The following is a 21,034-nucleotide window of genomic DNA, read 5'->3' on the forward strand; positions in this document are numbered from 1 at the left end:
AAAAACAAGAGTGGTGGGACACCTAGCTCCTAGGGTGGGGACGCCTAGCTCTGGGGGGAGGGCACCTAGCTCCCAGAGTGGGTACTTGTCTAAGTTGCTTAGCCTGGAACCAAATACTGCCCTTTCTCCCAGGGTGAGAGGCTATGTCAGCATCAGCAACCCATACACACTCCTGTTAGATTCATGTACACATTTAATCAGCAATGCTGAGTACTAGGTCCCTGGTTCTACCCCAAACTAACTAAGCCTGACCCCTTTCATAGCTACTGTACACAGTGGAGAAAGTTGCATTTCTGATGAGAAAATATGGGCCTTCAGGATCCATGTGGAGTGGGGGAAGAAATGGAGTGGAAATTTATTTCCAGACTTTATTTCTCTTTACATTTATTTACGTATATTTTTATTTTGGAGGAAAATGGTTGGAGTACATTGCAAGAGGACAGAGCGCTGGGTCATAACTAGTGATCACCTGCAGCCTGATAGGCTGTTTTAGAACACCTGACTCGTGCATGGTCAGGGGGGCTGTACAAAGTGGGTGGGCGGCGGCTGGAAGGCCTTTCAGTCCTTACAGGACTGCTACCTAACCTAGTATTGCTTGTGAACCCAACTCTGCTCTAGGACTGCTAAGGCAGGCTTATCAGGACCATGGACAGCGCCCAGCAGCTGGGCTGCCTCCTTTACTTTCATAGCTAAAGTTCTGTCTGACCTGCCCCAGTCTTGTCAGTAAAACCTGAAGAGCAGAGCTGAGTTCTCCCCAATCCCATCCATGATATCTGAGTTCATTTGGTGGGAGAACTGCAGCCTACTCCTCTGCTCTTTTCCTAGCTTTTGTGTTCTGCCCTTTTCTTTTTCATTCCTTGTCTTCCTAGGCCAGCTAGCATCTGTCTCAAATGCTGTCTCCTTAGTATCCCACTCCTCAGTTCCAGTTTTTAAAAATCTTAGGTGTTGCTTATATTGGTTAATGAATAAAGAAACTGGCTTGACCTGATAGGGTAGAACAGAGTTAGGCGGGGAGAACTAAACTGAATGCTGGGAGGAAGAAGGCAGAGTAAGAGAGACACCATGTAGCACCACTGGAGACAGACGCCAGAACTTTAGCTGGTAAGCCACAGCCAGTGGCAATACACAGATTAATAGAAATGGGTTAAATTTTAGCCAATAAGACATTAGAACTAGTGGGCCAAGAAGTGATTTAGTTAATATGGTTTTTGTGTTATTTTGAGTCTAAGCTAGCCGGGTGATCAGGAACCAACAAACGACCTCCCTCCTCCAACATAGGTGTATATGTGCCTGAATATATGTCTGTGCACCACATGAGTGTAATTACCTTCAGGTATTAGAAGAGCAGTCACCTAGAACTGGAGTAACAAATGGTTATGAGCCACCATGTGGGTACTGGTGACTGAGCCTGGTAACTGTGCAAGAACAGCAAATGCTCTTAGCCACCTAACCATTTCTCCACCCCCCTCCCCAGCCCCATCCTTACAGTACTGATTTCTCATCTCCCATGGCGGATGCAGAGATGATCCACATGATTTCAGTCCTTTTATCTCTCTACATGTTAAGAGCCCTTGTCCCCTACCCTCCCTCCTCATGATAAAGTAGTGTGTATAAGGTAGGTGAGTGTAGGGTCTAGGGCAGGGGATGTAGCTCAGCAGCAGCCCTCTTGTCTAGCATGTGCAAGGCCCCGGGTTCAGTTCCAAGGAGGTGGGGAGAGAATAAACGTGGGGTCTACAGCCTAGTTTCTGGTTTTGATGCTGATTATCCCACTGACATACTGTTTCTTGTTAGTAACTTCAGATCTATTTCTTTATCTCTAAATCGGGATGATTCTTGCTCCTAAGAACGTAGTGCCTGATTAATTTAGCAAAGGGCTCTGTGTTTGACAGATTTGAAGATAGCGGGTATAGTTATAATTGACCCTTGGAACAGTCCTTCAGCAGACAAGGTAAAGGGCATAAAGACATTGGTTCCTACAATGCCTCGCAGTAAGTGCCCACCCACAAATATTCAAACCCAAGCAGTGGGCGCCTATTTGGAAATTATGCAGAATAGAGAGATCCAGCTTCGTTTACACAGCAAGACCCTGTCTCAAATTATGGGGTCTGTGAGATGGCTTGGAGGATTAGGAAGCTTGCAGCCAAATCCGAAGACTTGAGATGGATCCTTGCTCTAACCGTATGGACGTGTACACATACACACAAATGTTAAAAACAAATTTTATTGCACATGAGATACTTAATGTGACCAACGGATTGGACTTGCTCACACTGAATTAGTGAAAAAAGAAGCTGAAGTTCCACAGGGCACCAGCAAGCTGACCTGAAGGTACCCGGGAAGTAGCTGTAGTTTGTGGAACTACAACACCCACAAGGCTTCGCGGCACTTCCGATTGGTCCTGAGAACGAGGCTAGTGATTGGTTCTCTGTGGGCACTCCTTGAACCCGGAAGTAATCTCAGTAGGTCCTCGTGTAGTGGAGAGCCGGGAGTTTGGAAGTGTGTAGTGGAGAGCCGGGAGTTTGGAAGTGTAGGACGTGAATCCTGGGGCCCCTGGACACAAACAAAACTGCTGTGACTTCGAGGGACGCGGCTGCATCTCGCCCCACTCAACCTGTGCCCCATGGAGTCTACGTTCAGCAGCCCCGCGGAGGCGGCCCTACAGCGGGAGGCGGGAGTCCCGGGACTGTTCACTCCTCCCGAAGACCTCGACCGAGTGTATGAACTGGAGCGAGTCACGAAATTTGTCTGCGACTTAGGCTGTCAGCGGGTGAGGGCCGACTTAGAAAGCGAGGGATGGCTTGCCGGGATTGGGATTTTAGATGCTATGTGAGTACTGGTGGGTTGAGGAAATCGGAGTTCGCCCGCGTCGAACGGACCACCCGCTCCTCCGTGGGGCTGAGTGTCCCTCTGGAAGTAGGGACTTTGAAACTTGAGTGTCTTTTTTGCAGACACTCTTGGTGGAGGAGTGAACCGTTGCTGACTTTATGATTTGTTCTTTCAGGTGGCCTTACAGTTCCCTGACCAGTTACTGGGAGACGCTGCAGCAGTGGCTGCACGGCTGGAGGAAGTCACAGGATCGAAGATGTTCATTTTAGGAGACACGGCTTATGGCAGGTGTGAACTCGTGCTGGGAGTCAGTGGTCGGGTCTGAGGATCTAGGCCCCGTGGGGTTTTCTTGCTGACAGTATCTGCCTCCAGTGACTGTGTTTGTGTGAAGATGAGAAGCTCCTGGTGCCAGCGCCCCTCAGTGACAGTGAATTCCTAACATGTTGCCATTTTGTCCACTGGCCATATTTCCCATTGATGACAGCCCTTTCCAGGTAGGGAGGCCTCTCACCAGTGCGCGCTCTCTCTCTCTCTCTCTCTCTCTCTCTCTCTCTCTCTCTCTCCCCTGCAGCTGCTGTGTGGATGTGCTGGGTGCTGAGCAGGCTGGAGCACAAGCCCTTGTCCACTTTGGTCCTGCCTGCTTAAGCCCCCCTGCCCGTCTGCTGCCCATCACCTTCGTCCTTGGTCAGCGTTCTGTTGCCTTAGAGCTCTGTGCAAAGGCCTTTGAAGCCCAGAATCCAGATCCCACAGCCCCGGTGGTACTGCTGAGTGAGCCAGCTTGTGCCCACGCCCTAGGTGAGAAATTATACCTGTGAGGGAAGGAGGAGTAGATCCATGGCTGCATGCCTTAATTTCCCCCTATGAAACACGCTTCCATAGAGCTCTTGATAGCAGCTTGGCCTCGCTTGTGCTTTAGGGTCACATTTAGTCACCTGGGGATGGAGGCATCTTCTGCTGTGCCAGACTTCAACTCTCATGCTACCCCCTTCTCTTTCAGAGGCTTTGGCTGCTCTCCTGCGCCCAAAGTATCAAGATCTGCTCATCTCCACTCCAGCTCTGCCCCTGCCTGCAGGGTCCCCAAGTTCACAGCCTGAGCCCCTTGAACGTTTTGGACGACGCTTCCCCCTGAGCCCAGGAAGGTGTCTGGAAGAATACGGTGCCTTCTATGTGGGGGGCTCTCAAGCTAGCTCTGACCCTATCCTTGATCCAGATCTGAGCAGACTGCTCTTGGGGTGGACACCAGGACGACCCTTCATTTCCTGCTGTCCAGACACAGGACAGACACAGGACCAGGGTGCCCAGGCTGGGCGGCTAAGAGCTAGAAGACTGTATCTTGTCGAGCGGGCCAGAGATGCCCGTGTAGTAGGGCTGCTGGCAGGCACATTAGGTGTAGCTCAACACCGCGAGGCCCTGGCACACTTGCAGAAGCTGACTGAGGCTGCTGGGAAACGGAGCTACGTACTGGCCCTGGGGAGGCCCACACCTGCCAAGCTTGCCAACTTCCCTGAGATGGACGTCTTTGTGCTTTTGGCCTGTCCTCTGGGAGCCCTAGCCTCCCAGCCCTCAGGTGGTTTTTTGCGACCTGTATTGACGCCATGTGAATTGGAGGCTGCCTGTAACCCTGCCTGGCCACCCCCAGGCCTGGCTCCCCACCTCACACATTATGCGGAGCTATTGCCCGGTGAGTGGGGGAGGGGGGCACATCTCGGCTTGAAAGTTGGGGCTTGGAGTTGAAGGACCAGGATAACTACCTCTCTCCTTCCTTCTCAGGTTCCCCCTTCCATGTGCCACTCCCACCACCTGAGTCAGAGCTGTGGGACACCCCAGATGTATCCCTCATTTCTGGGGAGCTCCGAGCGCCACCCTCGTGGAAATCGTCAAGTGACACTGGGTGTTCTGCCATAGCTCGAAGGCCACAGCTGGAGCTGGCTGAAAGCAGCCCTGCAGGTAAGCATGCACATGCCTGCCCTCTGCTAGAGTCCTGTCCAGGTCCAGCCCACACAGCTTGTTCTCATTCCCTCTACAGCTTCCTTCCTTAGTTCCCGGAGCTGGCAGGGGTTGGAGCCCCGCCTGGGCCAGACACCAGTGAAAGAAGCCGTCCACGGAAGACGGGGTATTGCCATTGCCTATGAGGATGAGGGAAGCAGGTGATGACATGCGAGGCCAGCGTCATAGAGTGACAAATCGGCTGGGACTTGTGCTCCCTGAACCAGCGTCTCCTCCTCTACAATGATACTTGAAGGAACCTGAACAGAGGGAATGCCAGTGGCTTCTCCCTGAGAGCCTATCTAGCCTGTCCTGGCACTGGCTCAGCATGCCTCAGTGCAATAACCGCCTACTTGGTGGGGAAAAAAATGTTCAGGCCTTTCCTGGGCCCATCTGTCAGCAGTCTGGGACTGTGGCTGACCCCAGTTCCTGTTACACAGTATAGTTCTGCCCTTGTTCAGGGGCAAGCGTTGGATGATCCACACCAGGAGTCTTCCCCCTCAACACTGTTGAGGGCAGGGGCAGGAGGTGATCCACACCAGAATTCTTCCCCCTCAGCACTGTTGACTTTCTAGACAGAGTAGTTCTACTGCGGAGGCTATTCTGTAAATGGTGGGGTGTTTAGCTTCAGCAGAAGCCCCTCCCCCCAGCTATGACAACCCAGATGATCTCCAGATACCATAACTGCTTCTAATTGAGAACCACTGGTCTAGACCCATACTGTCCAAGACAGTATTCACGAGACACATGACTTCTGCAGATCTAAAGTGGATGGAACCTGTTTCTCAGCTCCACTGATCACAGTTCAGGCACTCACATGGCTGTATGGGTCAGTTCTGTCGCAGCACAAGGCTCTGTAGGATGGTGCTGGCTATGCTGTCTCAGACTCGTCTCTGGGAAACACCAAGAAAACTGAAATAAACCGAATCCTTCTCTTGTTTCTCTTTATTCACCAAACACATCTCGGTTCTACACCATTCCTGTGGCTGGGTACAGGAGTTATATATATGACCAGGTTCCTGTCCTCGGAGTGTGGTTGGGAAGAAATAGTGACCCCATGAAATAGAATTGTGTGTGAAGAAGGGAGCCCCAGGGACAACTGGACCTTATGGTAGACTCAAGAGACATCCCATATAGGGGAGTCCTAAGCTGGATCTTGAAGAGACAAAAAAAATATCAGAATAAAAGGAGTGAAAAGCACATTTGGGCCTAAATAGACCAGTCAACATGGTGGGTACTTCAACCAGTGTTGCTGGGGCTGGAGGTGTAGCTTGGTAGAGTGCTTATCTAAGATGTAGATCCTAGGGTTTAATTCCCCAGCACTGGTGTGTGTGTGTGGTTATTGAATCCCAGAAGAAAACAAAACTCACCTACTCATTGTCCACATTACCCAGGAATCTTAAATTGGCACTGTCCAGATCATGTAGTGTCCAGGCTAAGTTTAAAGGCAGAGCTGTAAACTGACGTGGGAACTAGGTTAAAGTGAGCACCACTCACATATTCTACCACGTTCTGAGCAGGAGAATGACATGTCCTTGGAAGCACCACCTGGACGTCACGGGAGCTCACTGCTTGCACTCCACCCTGCCTCTGGGTTAGGAAAGGCAACCTAGAAGAATGACCTCTGATGACCACCAGGTGTTAGCTAGGCAGTGCGAAGGCCACGAAAGCCCCCTTCAAGCAGAAGGAACAGTCCAGAGCCTTCCTAGAACTAGGTAGGACTAGAAAAGACCGGAAGGATCTGCAGAGGTTGGAGAATAAACCGGGAATCCAGTGGGCAGGTTAGGGAACAAGCAGCACGAGTGTAGAGCCGCACCTGGCGCGCAGAGCGCCGGGTGAAACTACAACTACCACAGTGCTCAGCGGCACGACGTCTACCGCGGCCCGACCGCAGCCAGCCAGCCGCTGTGCGCGGAGGTCACGTGGAGCCGGCGCGTCACATGCGTCGGTCAGGTGGAACTGCGGGGCGGGCCAACAGACTGCGGGGCGGACGGTGGTCGCGGTGTTCTCTCAGGTCCCACCGATCCGACCCCCGCCGTCGCTGCTGCCATGACGGGGCTGGCGTTGCTCTACACCGGGATCTTTGTGGCCTTCTGGGCCTGCATGATCGTCGTGGGTGAGCGGGGCCCGGGCTGGCTGAGCTGACCGGCTGGGGCGGGGGCAGGTGGCAGCCGGAGCCGGCCCAGCGCGGTGCCCTACCGCAACGTAGGGGGCCGACCCCGGGCTGCGAGAGCCACACCGGCTCTTCCAGGGTCGCGACCGCCAGCCCCCTCTCATTTGTGAGCCGCAGACATTTGCACCCTGCTTCCTCTTTTCGCTCCTTGCCCTCCCCCTTCACAGTTTGTTGGGTAAACAGCGACTGGGCCGGCAGGATCTGGCGCGGCCTGGATGCCGCTCTTGTCCGCGGAGGGGCTTGGTGTCATTGAGACGGGTTACCTAAGGAGTGGCAGGAAGAAAAAAAAATGGAGGCCTGGGCGGAGGTTGTTTCGCTAAGAAGACAGGACTCTTGTCTTCTTAGATGTATCGGGCAGTTGGGCAGTGTTTCTCTAGGCTGGGAAATGTGTCTCAAAAAAGCAACCCTTAACTCCTTTTCTCGTTGCTGCAGGAATCTGCTACACCATTTTTGACCTGGGCTTCCGCTTTGATGTGGCATGGTAAGGGCATGGCGAGGATTCTCCTAGGAGCCTCTTCTTTTTCTGTAGTCTGAGCCCTAGCTCAACTCTTCAGACACAAGGACCTATGGGAAATATCGGGACTGGGGGGCTGGGGCTGGGTGGGAGCTGAATTTCGTGTACTCTCCCCCAGCCCTGCCCTTTCCTGACCACAGTCGACTGGCTTTCTTCCCTATTCCCACACCAGGTTCCTGACAGAAACTTCTCCCTTCATGTGGTCGAATCTGGGCATTGGCCTAGCAATTTCGCTGTCTGTGGTTGGAGCAGCCTGGTAAGTGTCGGGGCAGTGGGATTAGTGGGAAGTTGGGTGGTGTCATTGGGTTCTTAATCATCCTGGGGACAGTGTGACTATTTGAGCACCTTTAATCAGTTTGACCTTCTCCCAGGGGCATCTATATTACCGGCTCTTCCATCATTGGAGGTGGGGTGAAGGCCCCCAGAATCAAGACCAAGAACTTGGTTAGGTGAGTAGAAGAGGTTTTGATTGTCAAAGCCAGCCAGCTGCGATGGAGGTCTGCTGACATACTGGCTTGTGACCAGCCTCATCGTGAGTCAAGGAGAGCTGGCTGGGGATTTTCTGACAAATGGCTGATTTCCTTCTCCTCTCTTTTCTCCACACCCCCACCCTTTACCATTACTATTGCCAGCATTATCTTCTGTGAAGCTGTGGCCATCTATGGCATCATCATGGCGATTGTCATTAGCAACATGGCTGAGGTAAGGGGAGACCCAGTGGTTTATGCTTTGCCTAAAGATTGGAGGAGAAGGTAGGTGCATTAAGGGATGGCTTCTGATGACCTGTCCTCCTCAGCCTTTCAGTGCTACTGACCCCAAGGCCATTGGCCATCGAAACTACCATGCAGGTGAGTGGGTAGCCCAAAGTTCAGTCTTGCCAGGTGTGGTGGTATGGGCCTTTAAGTGGCAGGCATTGAGCTAAGAAGCCAGCCAACACTACAGAACTAGAGTGAGACATCCCTGCACCCCCACCCACATGCATACACACAGACACACTTGCTCCTAGCTCCGACTTCCCAACTTCAGACTCCTTTTTATATTCTTTGCTGCTTGAGCCTGCTTTACAGAGTTGGGGTGGGATTGGCCCCATTAGCCCATTTCGGATCCTTCATCATCTCCTGTGCTTGTCTTGACCTCACTTGAGCTGTTTTTTATCCTCCAGGCTACTCCATGTTTGGGGCCGGCCTCACAGTTGGTCTTTCCAACCTCTTTTGTGGAGTCTGCGTGGGCATCGTGGGCAGTGGGGCCGCCCTAGCTGATGCACAGAACCCCAGCCTCTTTGTAAAGATTCTCATCGTGGAGATCTTTGGCAGTGCCATTGGCCTCTTTGGGGTCATCGTCGCAATCCTTCAGGTGCTGAATTCCCCCTAGGGAACTTTGTCCTTGTCCTCAGCCTAGCTTTACTCTGCTTTGAGAGGAATAGAAATGCCTCCCTTCTCCACCTGTAGCTGTGAGACCCCTTCCCATCTCTTGGTTCCCCTTTGTCTGTTGCTGTATATGCATGTATCTCTCCATTAGTCCGTTTGCACCCGTTTCCTCTCTGCTGCCTCTGGGCATGTCCTCTTTGTGATACAGCCTCTGATGGATGTCCGTGACAGTCTTGACCCGCTTTCCTCTCTCCTGGTCTGTGTGCATATGCACGTCATGCCTGTCAGTAGACTCGGACGTCTGGAGTCTGTATTTTATCAGTGTGTGGGTTTGTGGCGAAAAGACCAGCCTGAAGGTCTAAACATGACTGGCTGCTTGGCTGGGCTGACTCCTGGGGACACTGGCACTGTCCAGTGCTGCTCTTTGTTGTACTGCTGATCTCCTTTGTCGCTGTCTATCAGTGTGTCTGTCTTGTATCCATCTGTGGTCTGTCTGTCCACTCACTGGCCTGCTGGTTGTGATCTTGTCACGTCCCTGCCTGATTTGTCCCTGTTCTTCTTTTGCAGACCTCCAGAGTGAAGATGGGTGACTAGATGATCTGTGTGGGTGGGGCCGTGCCCCACTGTTATTTATTGCTGGTTTTCCTGGGACAGCTGGAGCTGTGTCCCTTAGCCTTTCCTGGGCTTGGTGTTCAGGGCCCTCCTGCACTCACCTCTTGCTGCCTGTTGACTTTGGAGGCATTGCAGTCCAGACTGAACCCCAGTGTGGGGAGTGGGCTGCTGATGGTGACTGTGTACAGCTGTGCACCTGTGTCCCCTACTCCCCATCCAGCCCATCTTCCTAGTGTTTGTGAAATAAACTTGGTATTTGTCCCGGTCATTGAGGCGTCTGTTGGCCCTTTGCGACACCTTTCACAGAGGAAGGGTAGGGCCTGTACACTTCGGTAACCGCTTGTTAATATTCTCTTTCTATCTGCACCATCTCTGCTGTGGAAGGTGCTGGCTCCTGGGTGGCGAGGGCAGGGTGCTAGACTGTCTATAGCAGGGAGGCTCTTCCTTAAAGTCTGGGTTCTATGATCTTCCTAGCCCTAGGCCCTTGGAGCCGTTATGCACTAGATGCAAGCTGACTATAGCCAATTAGCACCCTCAGTTTTCCTACTCCTGAGACTCCCTACACCTTCTCTTCCTGGAACCCAAATTTTTGCTTTTGATAGTTCTGTATGAACACCTAAATCTTCAAGAACCTCTTCAATGGTCTCAATTCCTGGGGACCCGTTCAACTCCGCCCATACCTATCCTATCAAATTCTAGATTGCTTCCCTAATCTTAGCTGTCCTGCTCTTACCCCAGAAGTCATTTTTAGTCAACACCTTTAAGGGTCTTACCTAGTAGGCAGCCCTGGTTGGCTGACCTTGAATCATGCACCCGCGAAAGAGTTGGAAAGGCCCTGACCCCAGGTGGCCCACAAGCCAGACCCCGTCTCAACGACCTGAAGGGCCTAGCCAGCCGTCTTCTGGCCTCTTTCCATCCCTAAGGCAGGCTGTGTGGAGGAACCTGATGGATTCCCGCGCCTCTCCTTGGTCTCGGGCATCCGCATCAGCGTCTCCCCGCTGGCAGGGCCGCGCAAGGCCAACGGCAGAGGCGGGCGGTGGAGCGGCGCGCGGCGCGTGCGGGCGCGCTGGAGGCGGGGGCGCGCGCGCGGGCGCGCCGGCCTGGCCTGCCCCTCCGAGGAGCCGTAGCGCGGGAGGGAGGCGGCAGCGCAGTGGTCCGTCGGTCCGCCGGTCCGTGGGTCTGCCCGGCCCCGCCCTGCCTCCCGGGGCGGCTCGGCTCCATGGCCCGCGGCGGCGGCGGCGGGAGGTGGCCCGGGGGCCGCGGGGACCGCTGACCGGGCGGTGGGGCCGGGCCATGGGGGACGGAGCCGTCCGCAGCTGCCGGAGCCGGTATCCCTACCCGAGCTGGAGCGGCGCCCCCTGCTGAGCCCCGAGCGCTGGGTGAGAGGAGGAGGGCGCGCGCGGCCCCCAGCCCAGGGCCCCGACATTCCAGACCCAGCCCCACTAGGGAGACACCCGCGCGCCGCCCCAGATCCCAGCCCAGGACCCGGTGAGCGAGGCGCCGGCGCTGCCCCTGGCCTGGCTGCACCCCACCCTACCCCCATCCCGCTAGCCTCCTGGGCTCCTGCGTCCGCCCCCAGCCGGCCTCCCTCATTGTCCTCGCTCGCCCCGGCCTTGTGTCTGGCGGAGGCTCTCGGCCCCCGACCCCACATCCACATCTCCCACTGCATGCACCCCTCCCCAGGGCTCCACACCCACCTGTCCTCTGCTGCCTCCCCCGTCCCGGGGTTCCACGTGTTCAGCCTCCCAGCCCCGCCCAGACGCACCCCTTAGACTGGTGGCTAGCCCGACCCAGAGCCCCTGCCCTGGAGGGAGAGGTGGGAATACTTGCACGTGGGTCCGGGTGTATGGTGTATGGCTAAGCTTGTCTGGGAGCCGCGGTTTGTTGATGTATGTGGCTTGTAGGTTACTGTCACCCCAAGTGTGTCTGGCTCTATATGTGGGTCTCTGTGTGTCCCTTAGAGTGTGGGTGCTTACTGCTGGTACTAAAGCTGTCTGTGACTCTGTGTTTGAGATATCCTGCTCTCAGAAGCGGTGCCAGAAGTGTTTGAGTGTTTGTTGACCTTTCGAAAGTACAACGAAGTTCTGACCCAAGCAAGACAGACACCCCACCACCACCACCTCCACCCCTGTCCACCTCTGCCATCCTAGAAACTTTGCTCCTCCAGGGCCAAGCATAGTCCATTTCAGGAATCAGAACTAGCTTTGCTGCTCAGGCTCCAGAGCCAGCCTAAGATTGAGGTGAGGACTATCTGTGGCTAGCCCTGCACGGTACCTTCACGCTTGTTCCAGTGGGAAGGATCCTTTTAGACATCCTCTCCATCTGGGGTCCCCTGGATGCTGCAGGCCCTTCTCAGCCTGGTCTTGGTTGGTCAGGCCTGCTTGCTGTTGGCACCTGAATGCCTCAAAATGCCATGGGTCTGAATAATTTCCCCATCAGGACCCTTGGGAGGACTAAATGAAGCCATAGTGTGAAGTAGGAACATTCCTACGTGATAGGCACTCGGGAAGTGAACCATTCCCTAAGCCATGTGTCCTGGGTTGAGGAGTCTATCTCTGGACTCTGGGGTGCAGGTGGAGCCGCAGTGCTGAGATGCAGTCCCGGGTAATCAAGCTCACCTGTGTATGCCGCTGTGCGTACGCATGTGTAGGTGTACAGTGAGGATTGAAGTGTATGTCTGGGTGACTTAGTGTCGGGTGTGTCTTGGATGGCCGAAAACGAGTTGCCAGCGGCTGTCGGTGTGTTCGCAGGTAGAATACAAACAAGTCCATGAGTTTCAAGGTGTTTACGAAAGGTAAGTGAGGATAGGGGTCTGTAAATGAGCCACCAAGTAGGAAGCAGGTGGGTAGCATTACCTGTCCTGTCCTGCCCTGACCTGTGGGATCTGTTTCTCTCCCCCTGTTCAGGCTGGCAGCCAGATGCTTGGGCCCATTGGGCAGGCCGTTGGCCACCTGCGGGATGAGCAGACTGCTGGGGGGGACGCTGGAGCGGGTCTGCAAGGCAGTGCTCCTTCTCTGCCTGCTGCACTTCCTTGTGGCTGTCATCCTCTACTTTGACGTCTACGCCCAGCACCTGGCCTTTTTCAGCCGCTTCAGTACCCGAAGCCCAGCCCATGCCCTCTACCCTGCAGCCAGCAGCAGCACCAACTGCTCTCGGCCCAATGCCACTGCCGCTAGTTCTGGGCTTCCTGAAGTGCCCAGTGCCCGACCTGGCCCCACAGCTCCAGTCATTCCACCCTGTCCTGACGTGCCACCTGGTCTTGGTGAGCCTGTAGAGTAGGGCCTACCTGTTGTAGGGGTGGGAAGAGGACCCTACCAGTGTGCCTAGGGAGCTGGAGCGCAGAACCATGGGGGCATCGAGGCTCCAGATCTATTGATGGAGGGCTATTCCAGGGGCTCTGTTGCCCACTCCCAGGTGGCTGGTGTCCCTGGATTCTGGCAAAGGCCCTGACTCTTGACACTGTCCTGCCTGCAGTGGGCCGAGTGGTCATCGAGTTCACCTCACCCATGCCTCTGGAGCGGGTGCAGAGGGAGAACCCAGGCGTGCTCCTGGGAGGCCGCTATACACCACCTGACTGCACCCCAGCCCAAACGGTGGCAGTCATCATCCCCTTTAGACACCGGGAGCACCACCTGCGCTATTGGCTCCACTATCTGCACCCCATGTTGAGGCGGCAGCGGCTCCGCTACGGTATTTATGTCATCAACCAGGTGCGTGCACTGTGGTCCTTGGCTGAGCACTAGCCTTCAGGAAACTCTCATGCGTCTGTGGGTGTGCCTGCTCGGGCATATGGGGGGCCATGTGCCTGTTGGTGCACATACGAGGCTGGAGAAGTCTGTGCCCTGGGCTGTTGATGGTTGTGTGAGTCTACATGGATATGGGGGTACATGTCTGTCAGTAAATGCAGGAGGTTTGTGTGTGTGGAAGGGAATGTGAGCATATAAATGCTGGCATGTACTCTTGTGGTGTGTACATAGCTTGTTTTGGCATCTCTTTGGGATGTCACTGTATGGTAGAGAGAAAAAGAGATGTCAAAACCAAGGTGGCAGAGGCCTCGTGTGCACCAACTAGGAGGCAATGTCAAGAGCCTTGAAGAGGAGAGTTGGAACCCTGAAAAACACATGAAGTCCGAAACCTTAAGTATAGCATGTAGGCTCTGGCTAGAAGTGGCACTGGGTCTCAGAGAGGACCTGATGAGGAGGAGGGTACATGGTTGGAACTGAAGTGAGGCCGGTGGGAACACACAGAAGCCTGGGTCAGCCATGCAGTTGTCAGAGATGAACAGGTAATAGCGAGAGAAGGTGAAGCTCCTAAGAAGAGGGGCCTGGAAGCCCAGGGCTTAGCAAGAGAACTCATCTCTTGTGTTTAGGAACTAGTGGATGAGGGGTGGAGTCTAACATACAGGCTGGGTAGCAAAGGTTAGCTAGAGGGCTAGTTGGGGGGGGGGGCACATCAAGAACTTGAGAGCTAAGTTTAGCAGTGACCTCTAGCCTGAACTGGTGGGGCAGCGTTGTTTGAAGTGGGGGTAACCTGTGTATGTTGCTGTGATTACGTGTGAAGAATGGAGGGAGGAGAGGCCTAGAAGCCATGTGACCAATTAGGAAGCAATTACAGGCGCCAGAAAAGATGGTGGAAGTGCTTATGGGCGGGGCAGTCTATGGGGTGAAAGGGAGACATCACTGTAAAACAGTAGAGAGAAAGATGTCAAAACAAAGCGAGGGATTTAGTCTTTGCTGTGTTCGTAGCCACACCTGTGAGTGGGATGGGAGAACATCCCATGAGAACTAGGTCATATCTGGAGGTGAGGGACTGGGGATGCTGCCTTGCCTGGAGTGTTGAGAGCCTGTGGGGAGGTAGAGGAGGGACATTGTGCAGACAGTCAGAGTGTGTGTCTGTACCTAGGAGCGGGTCTCTGAAGGAGACTAGGATATGGAAACACTAGTAGGCAGACTTGGTTTTGTTTTGTTTTTCACTTCTGTATCCCTGGCTGTCCTCTAACTCAACTAACTCATTATGTAGACCAGGCTCTGCCTCCTGAATCCTGGAATTAAAGGCGTTAGCCACCACTGTCCAGCTCTTTGCTTTTGTTTTTCAACACAGGGTTTCTCTGTGTGATAGTCCTGGCTGTCCTGGAACTCACTTTGTAGACCAGGCTGGCCTCGAACTCTCTGAGATCTGCCTGCCTCTGCCTCCTGCGTGCTGGGATTAAAGGCATGTGCCTGATTCTTTTTTTTTTAATTGTGTAATATTTGTGTGTATCAAGCCATGGCACCTATGTGGAAGTCAGAGGACAACTTTGTGGATTAGTTTTCTCCTCTCCGCTCCCCCCTCTGACATTGATTTGGGGCTGGAGGTTTTGTAGATCAAATTCAGTTGTCAGGTGTGTGCAGCAAATGCCTTACTAACTGAACTACCACTAGTCCATAATGTAGAGATGGTTTAGTTTTAGTGTGAGTGTGTGCGTGTGTGTGTGTGTGTGTGTGTGTGTGTGTGTGTGTGTGTGCACATGTGCATGGCCATAGAACGCTTTTGGAGGTCAGAGAATAACTTTGTGAAGGTACTGGGGATCAAACCCAGGTCACCAGACTTATTCAGGAATTACTGTACCTGCTGAGCCATCTCACCAGCTAGAAGGTTCTTAAAACCCACCTCTGTCATAACTACAGAGCGTGGAATGTTAGGGGGTGGGGTGGGCAGGGCATCATCAAGGGTTAGATGGGGAAAAAAGGGCAGCTACGGAGGCCCAGAAGATGGACCAGAGAATGTCAGGAGACCCTGGAGAGTGGATGTCCTGGAAGCCCAGCAGTCAGTGTCAGGAAGGAAGCATGGCAGCTGTGTGAGTAGTGCGGGGGAGAGAGAGGGATGTGGACCAAGTGCGTCCGTCCAGTGGATTTAGCAACAAGGTGGGCCCAGTGAGAGCCATTTCAGGGGCATGGTGGGGGCGGAAGCAGATTGCAGTGGGCTGAAGGAGGAATCAGATTTGACAAAATAACTAATTGGAGACAGCGCTTAAAAAACATCTCTGCTGAGAAGAGAAGGCAAAGGGTAGGGTGATGGCAGGCGGAAGGTGTTTTCCTCCCTAGAGAGAGAACTGAGCGTGTTTATGAGCCGTGTGGGGAAGATCGAGGGCTCCTAGCTGGTGAGAGAGGCTGGAAGAACATTGATAAGCTGGGAGAAAAGCGTCCTACTAGGGCCGGTAGAGGAGATGTGGAAAGGACGGGAAGGCGGTGAGCAGGTGGCCTGGTCTTCAAGGAGCGGCTCCTGCCTAGCAGGTTTGTCCTGTCCGGGAGAAGCCACTGTTTCTCCTTTCCTACTGAGGCACCCACTCACAGATGCCAATTCCAGAGGCTTCTGTCGTAAGCATGGGTTGTAGCAGAGGCCGCGGGGCCAGTTCTTGTCAAATCCACCGCTCTCTGTCCAGGGTCGCCTGATCTTGTATAGCCAGAGACCCAGCAGTCCTATATCTTTGGGTCCCCCGCTCACAGAGGTGTGACTGCCTGTAGCATGTTGCTTGTCTTTTTCTGTTGGGAACACAAGATCATCCAGCGCGGTCCCATGTTGTCTCAGAGGCTGTCCAGGGAGTTGGAAGTGAATTGAAATGGGCCACGCTGGTCATTTAGGGGGTCACATTATGTCTCATGTGACGGTAAGCTCAGTAGGGAGGTAGACCGGAGCTTCTCATCTGTAGACTCTCCATGGCACATAGGAGGCTCATCTGGCACAATGGAGAAAGTCATGGGGCGTGTTTGAATGAATGGATGAGATAAACACTCCGCATAGTGGTTCAGTAGACACCGGTGTAAACGAAGCCTAGAGAGGAGGGGGCATTGTACTGGGGCCTGGAGGTCTAAGCAGAAGTCAGCCTTTGCAGGCATGAATTTGACCACTAAAGCAAAGCATTCTAAAAAGGGGGAAGTGCTAACCAACCCCAGTGCTTCATAACAGAAAAGTCCACCATGTTCTTCTGTGGTGCCTAAGGAATATAATATGGTTGGACCACAGAATCCAGCAATACCAAATTGGAGCCAAACTGTAAAGGTCTCTGAATGGGGGATCAACCTAAGAGTCTGAGGGAGTCGGGAGGGTGGGGGACAATTATGTGGGTCCCTGGGATCAAGCTGGAAACAGAGTGGCAGGTACCTGCTGGTCACAGACCCAAAGCTGATCTGTGTCCATCCACCCACCTCCCCACCAGCATGGTGAGGAGACCTTCAACCGGGCCAAGCTGCTCAACGTAGGCTTCCTAGAGGCCCTGAAGGAGGATGCTACCTATGACTGCTTCATCTTCAGTGATGTGGACCTGGTCCCTATGGATGACCGCAATCTGTACCGTTGTGGTGACCAGCCCCGCCACTTTGCCATTGCCATGGACAAGTTTGGCTTCCGGTGAGACTTACTTAGCAAGACTCCGACCTACCCACCCCCACTTGACCCAGGCCCGTAGTCCCAGCTTCATGTCCCCCTAGCCTCTGGCCCCGGTTCAGATCCTTCTATGTAATGTAGCTCTTCCCTGGGTCCTAGTTATGCGTTCTCCCCACTCACCATCTGTGATCCTGCATCTTGACTCGCTGGTGACCCTAACATCTGCTCTCCCGTGTCATAGGCTGCCCTATGCTAGCTACTTTGGAGGTGTGTCAGGCCTGAGTAAGGCCCAGTTTCTGAGGATCAACGGCTTTCCCAACGAGTACTGGGGCTGGGGCGGTGAGGATGACGACATCTTCAACCGGTGAGTAGAGATGGGACAGAGGAGACTGGGTCAGGGAGTGAGGAGTCACAGGCTGGGCGGGGCTCCTTACCTTCCCTGGTGCCTGTTCAGTCTGCCTGTCGCCCCTCCTAGGATCTCCCTGACTGGGATGAAGATCTCACGCCCAGATGTCCGGATAGGCCGCTACCGCATGATCAAGCACGACCGGGACAAACACAACGAGCCCAACCCTCAGAGGTGACCCCAGCATCCCTGACCCCGGGCCCCTGTCCCCTTGATCCCTAGAGGTAACATCCCAGTATCCCAAATGCCTCTGATCTCCAACCCCATAAAGGAAGCTCTGAGCATCCTTGGCCCATGAGAAGTGCCTGATAGAGGCAACTGATCCCTAGAGATGACCCTAATGCTCCTGACCCTTGACCTCTAAAGGTGACTCCTGGCCCTCCTGGGTTGGTTCCTGGAGGTGACTAGAAGGTAAATTCCAGCTTGGGTTGTCATTGCATAGACTGCATTTCCATTAGTTCTCTCAAATAGCTCACTTATGTACCTTGAATGACCCTGCTTGTACTGACCCTGTCAGAGCAGATAAGATGACAGATGGCGGGTGCTGGCCATAGACCCTTGGAACCCAACAAAGGTACATAAGCCGAGCAGAGGGAGAGTTGAGATAATGTCAACCACTCGCAGCAGCCGACTCCTGCTAGGGTTGAGATACCCACATTAGATGTTTGTGACTGACGAGGAAAGGTCTGACAGGCATGTGAAATATAGGCCAAGACTCCTTGAGCTTCCAGACAATCTCTGAGTGCTGCCAAGCCTTCTAGAGTCACATCTAGCCCCTGTCCTACTCTCCCTTATGAGGGTCACACTAGGCAAGGAAAATAGTTATGCCACAGGTCACGGAAGCCAGGGAAAGGCATGAGGTAGTGGGACTCTAAGTGGGGCTTGAAAAGGTCCTCATTCACTGAAATCTGCTTCACATTCTCTTGGGTGTATATTCACCCTCACTGTTTGCCTGGCTGATGGAGAAGGCCAGAGTGGGTGTAGGGACTTATCTTTGTAAGAGTTGAGTGTGAGTATGTGGGGCATATACCGAAACCTGAAAGCCATCTGGTTACACGGCTGAAGGCAGCAGCCACAGTAGGGGCATCAGTGCTGTGTAGCTGAGTACCCAGAGAGGTTTAACTTTTTTCCCAGAGTTCTCTGAGAGTCCTAGAAAGTTCCTGAACAGGGAGAGACACCATTGAATTTATTTGGGAGGCTTATTTTTTGAGCTCAAGGAAGGTGAAGGAATGGTCTAGCTGTTGGGTAGACCTAGGGAGAATTGATCAGGCCTGAATTCATGAAAGGAATTCATAAAACTAGAGAGGACAGGGCAGGGGAAGGACCATTGGGACTTCTGTATCCCCCGACTTTTTTGCTCTGAACTCAAGACTATAGGAATGGAGAGATGGATTATGGACTGACTTGGGGCTGGAATTTGGCAGAAGCACGAGACACTCCGCCCTCTGCCAAGGAGTCCAGGGAGCCAATAGAAAAGCATGCAGTTCAGATGAAACCATGGTCAGCAGAGAAGGGATGACAGGCAGATAAATGCCAGGAGCTTGGATCTCTCTGCAGAATTAGCTGGTCATCAATTAGTGATGCCTGCTTGGGTATGGCTATGGCCAGACAGCATGAAATTTCTGCACTATGGAAGTCTGAATGGTGGCTCTAATACCCTTTGCCTGAAACTCAAGAGTTCTCCAGGATTCCTTCCCCACCCAGCATGCTCAGATCATCAGTAGAGCGTGTCAGTGCCATCCCCAAAGCACTTGAGCCCGTCTGCTTTACTCCTTCTCCACGTTTACCGTAGTCTGGTCGCTGTGATCCTGCCCTGACGACTGCAAAGGTTTTCCTGCCTCTTTGCCTTCCCATAGTCCATCCCACCTTTCTCTCAAAACTGGGTTAAGAATCCCTTGGTGTCTTCTTGCCACAGGATATGAAGTGCTTATTATGACTTACAGAGTCCTGCCCATACATGCTCTAACCGACAAGCTAGTCTTCCTCTGTTTTCTCTTTGTGGTATGCTCTGGTCCCTGCGTAAAATGCTCTTCCCCCTCCCCTGCTTTCAGCTTTAGTGTCACGCTCTTCTCCCTTAGCTCTCTGGTGTTTCCTTTGCCAGTGTCTGCCTCCCTTAGTGAAGCAAACCTGCTGTGAGAGGAAGGCCCGTGCATGTCCCGTCCATAGCTGTGTCCCTGGTGCTCAGAGTGCAGTCTGGCCGAGAGGAGCGGGTGTGGAAGGAGCAATGGTGGAATGTGGAAGAGAGACAGAACAGATGGCAGGGGTTAGGAGAGAGAGTAAAGATGGCCTGTCGCACGTGGGAAGTGTACTGCAGTGGAGGTGCATGGGGATGCCTCCGATATCACAGTCAGGCCAGCAAGATAGCTCAGTGCGGAAAGGTGCCTCCTGGGTAATCTGGAGTCCCCAGAACCATGTATGGGGGAAGGAAAGGCCCAAGTTCCCTCCACACACATGGCCCCATAATGATAAACATTATATATATATATATATATATATATATATATATATATATATATATATATGGTCAAGGTCTGAATGGGAACCTGTGAGAATATTGTAGTTCCACTTGCCAACCAAAGGGAGTGAGGTCTTCATTTGGAGAGCAGATGTTAGAGCAGTGGCCTTCTGTCAAGTTGTCCCTCAAGGAAGAGAATGACCTGTGCCGTGGCTCCAGAGATTCAAGATTGCGCAGAGACTGTTAGCCTTGATCTGAACTCATCTCCCTTTCTAGGTTTAGTAAGATTCAGAACACAAAGATGAGCATGAAGTGGGATGGCATTGGATCAGTGCGGTACCGCGTCTTGGAAGTGTCTCGGCAACCACTCTTCACCAACATCACAGTGGACATTGGACGACCCATGTCATGGCTCAATCAAGGCTGACACTAATGGACAAAAGCCCTCCATGCCCTTCTGATGTGGAGGGTTGCCTGCCAGAGGACTGACCTACAGCCTGGCTGGCAGCAGCTCTGGGGGCGTCCCCAAGACTGAGACTGTGAGCTGTTTTCTGAGGGTCTTAATAGACAGCCAGCCGCACCTCGAAGTTTCAGAACCCACTTTGAGGGGCTTCTGGACAAGCCCCTCTTCTGGCCCTCTCTGGGGTCAATCCTTCCTGCCCTACTTGCCCCCCCAAACCTCCTCACTGTTAGGGTTGGGCCAGCCCCTGCACTGCCTCGCGGAGTGGCCTGGGCTAGGTCACTCCACCTCTCCGTGCCTCAGTTTCCCACTCCCTTGAGTCCCCTAGGGCCTAGAAAGGTGGGAGGTTTGACTAGGGGGCAGTGTCTCTTCCTGGGGGGATTCTCAGATCTGGAGATCCCTCATGCTTCCAGGGGAGGGGAAACCTTTTTCATTCAACATTGTAGGGGCAAGCTTTGGTAAGCCACCTACTGAGGAGTGCCCCCAGGAGGGGACCAGAAGGGGTGCTGTGTTTCCTGGGATCATGGGATTGGCCTTTGCATGGGGGACAGGTGGGGCTTGGATCAGTCAATGGTTCTGGCCTCCCTCCCTTAGTGAGGAGGCAGGAGCCCGGGGGCCTGCCCATGTTTATATGTTGCACAGAAACTTGTGTGGGTGCTTTAGTAAAAAACGTTAATGGAGAAGCTCCATGTCTGTTTGCAAATGGGATCTGGTTCCCGGAAGCCAGTTTGCGTTGTGGGACGTTGTCCAGGGCCATCTTGGGACTTAATAAATGTTCAAGCCCCTATACGGCCACTATTCTAGGGAGAAAGTTTATCTTGATGCTGCCTTCAGGCTTGTAGGAGTAAGAAAATAACGAACCCAGCGGGACCT

General features: G+C 53.4%; 3 protein-coding genes across 5 annotated transcripts; all 3 read left to right on the forward strand.

Annotated features, from left to right (window-relative positions):
- Positions 1 to 2,434: 2,434 nt before the first annotated feature.
- On the forward strand, positions 2,435 to 5,747 carry Dph2 (diphthamide biosynthesis 2). The gene is made up of 6 exons (XM_048450511.3): positions 2,435 to 2,767; positions 3,002 to 3,114; positions 3,398 to 3,621; positions 3,824 to 4,507; positions 4,597 to 4,773; positions 4,853 to 5,747. Exons 1-6 carry the CDS (start codon positions 2,621 to 2,623, stop codon positions 4,975 to 4,977), a joined length of 1,470 nt encoding a protein of 489 aa, XP_048306468.3. The 5' UTR covers positions 2,435 to 2,620; the 3' UTR covers positions 4,978 to 5,747.
- Positions 5,748 to 6,747: 1,000 nt separating this feature from the next.
- Atp6v0b (ATPase H+ transporting V0 subunit b) lies at positions 6,748 to 9,746 on the forward strand. The gene is made up of 8 exons (XM_048450512.3): positions 6,748 to 6,928; positions 7,418 to 7,466; positions 7,672 to 7,755; positions 7,871 to 7,948; positions 8,132 to 8,201; positions 8,296 to 8,347; positions 8,662 to 8,852; positions 9,434 to 9,746. Exons 1-8 carry the CDS (start codon positions 6,862 to 6,864, stop codon positions 9,458 to 9,460), a joined length of 618 nt encoding a protein of 205 aa, XP_048306469.1. The 5' UTR covers positions 6,748 to 6,861; the 3' UTR covers positions 9,461 to 9,746.
- Positions 9,747 to 10,612: 866 nt separating this feature from the next.
- On the forward strand, positions 10,613 to 20,844 carry B4galt2 (beta-1,4-galactosyltransferase 2). Of its 3 annotated transcripts, XM_048450523.3 has the most exons (8): positions 10,613 to 10,857; positions 12,229 to 12,272; positions 12,385 to 12,740; positions 12,953 to 13,188; positions 16,674 to 16,864; positions 17,082 to 17,204; positions 17,316 to 17,420; positions 19,978 to 20,844. In XM_048450523.3, the coding sequence occupies exons 3-8, from the start codon at positions 12,437 to 12,439 to the stop codon at positions 20,126 to 20,128; spliced, it is 1,110 nt and encodes a 369-aa protein (XP_048306480.1). In that variant the 5' UTR covers positions 10,613 to 10,857; positions 12,229 to 12,272; positions 12,385 to 12,436; the 3' UTR covers positions 20,129 to 20,844. The 3 variants fall into 3 exon arrangements, with proteins under 3 accessions (XP_048306480.1, XP_048306477.1, XP_048306479.1); XM_048450520.3 differs by lacking the exon at positions 12,229 to 12,272 and having other exon boundaries at positions 10,662 to 10,857; XM_048450522.3 differs by lacking the exon at positions 12,229 to 12,272 and having other exon boundaries at positions 10,816 to 10,966.
- Positions 20,845 to 21,034: the final 190 nt, after the last annotated feature.

Source organism: Myodes glareolus, chromosome 3 (genome assembly GCF_982192425.1).
Source record: "Myodes glareolus chromosome 3, mMyoGla1.1, whole genome shotgun sequence".
Classification (NCBI taxonomy): domain Eukaryota; kingdom Metazoa; phylum Chordata; class Mammalia; order Rodentia; family Cricetidae; genus Myodes; species Myodes glareolus.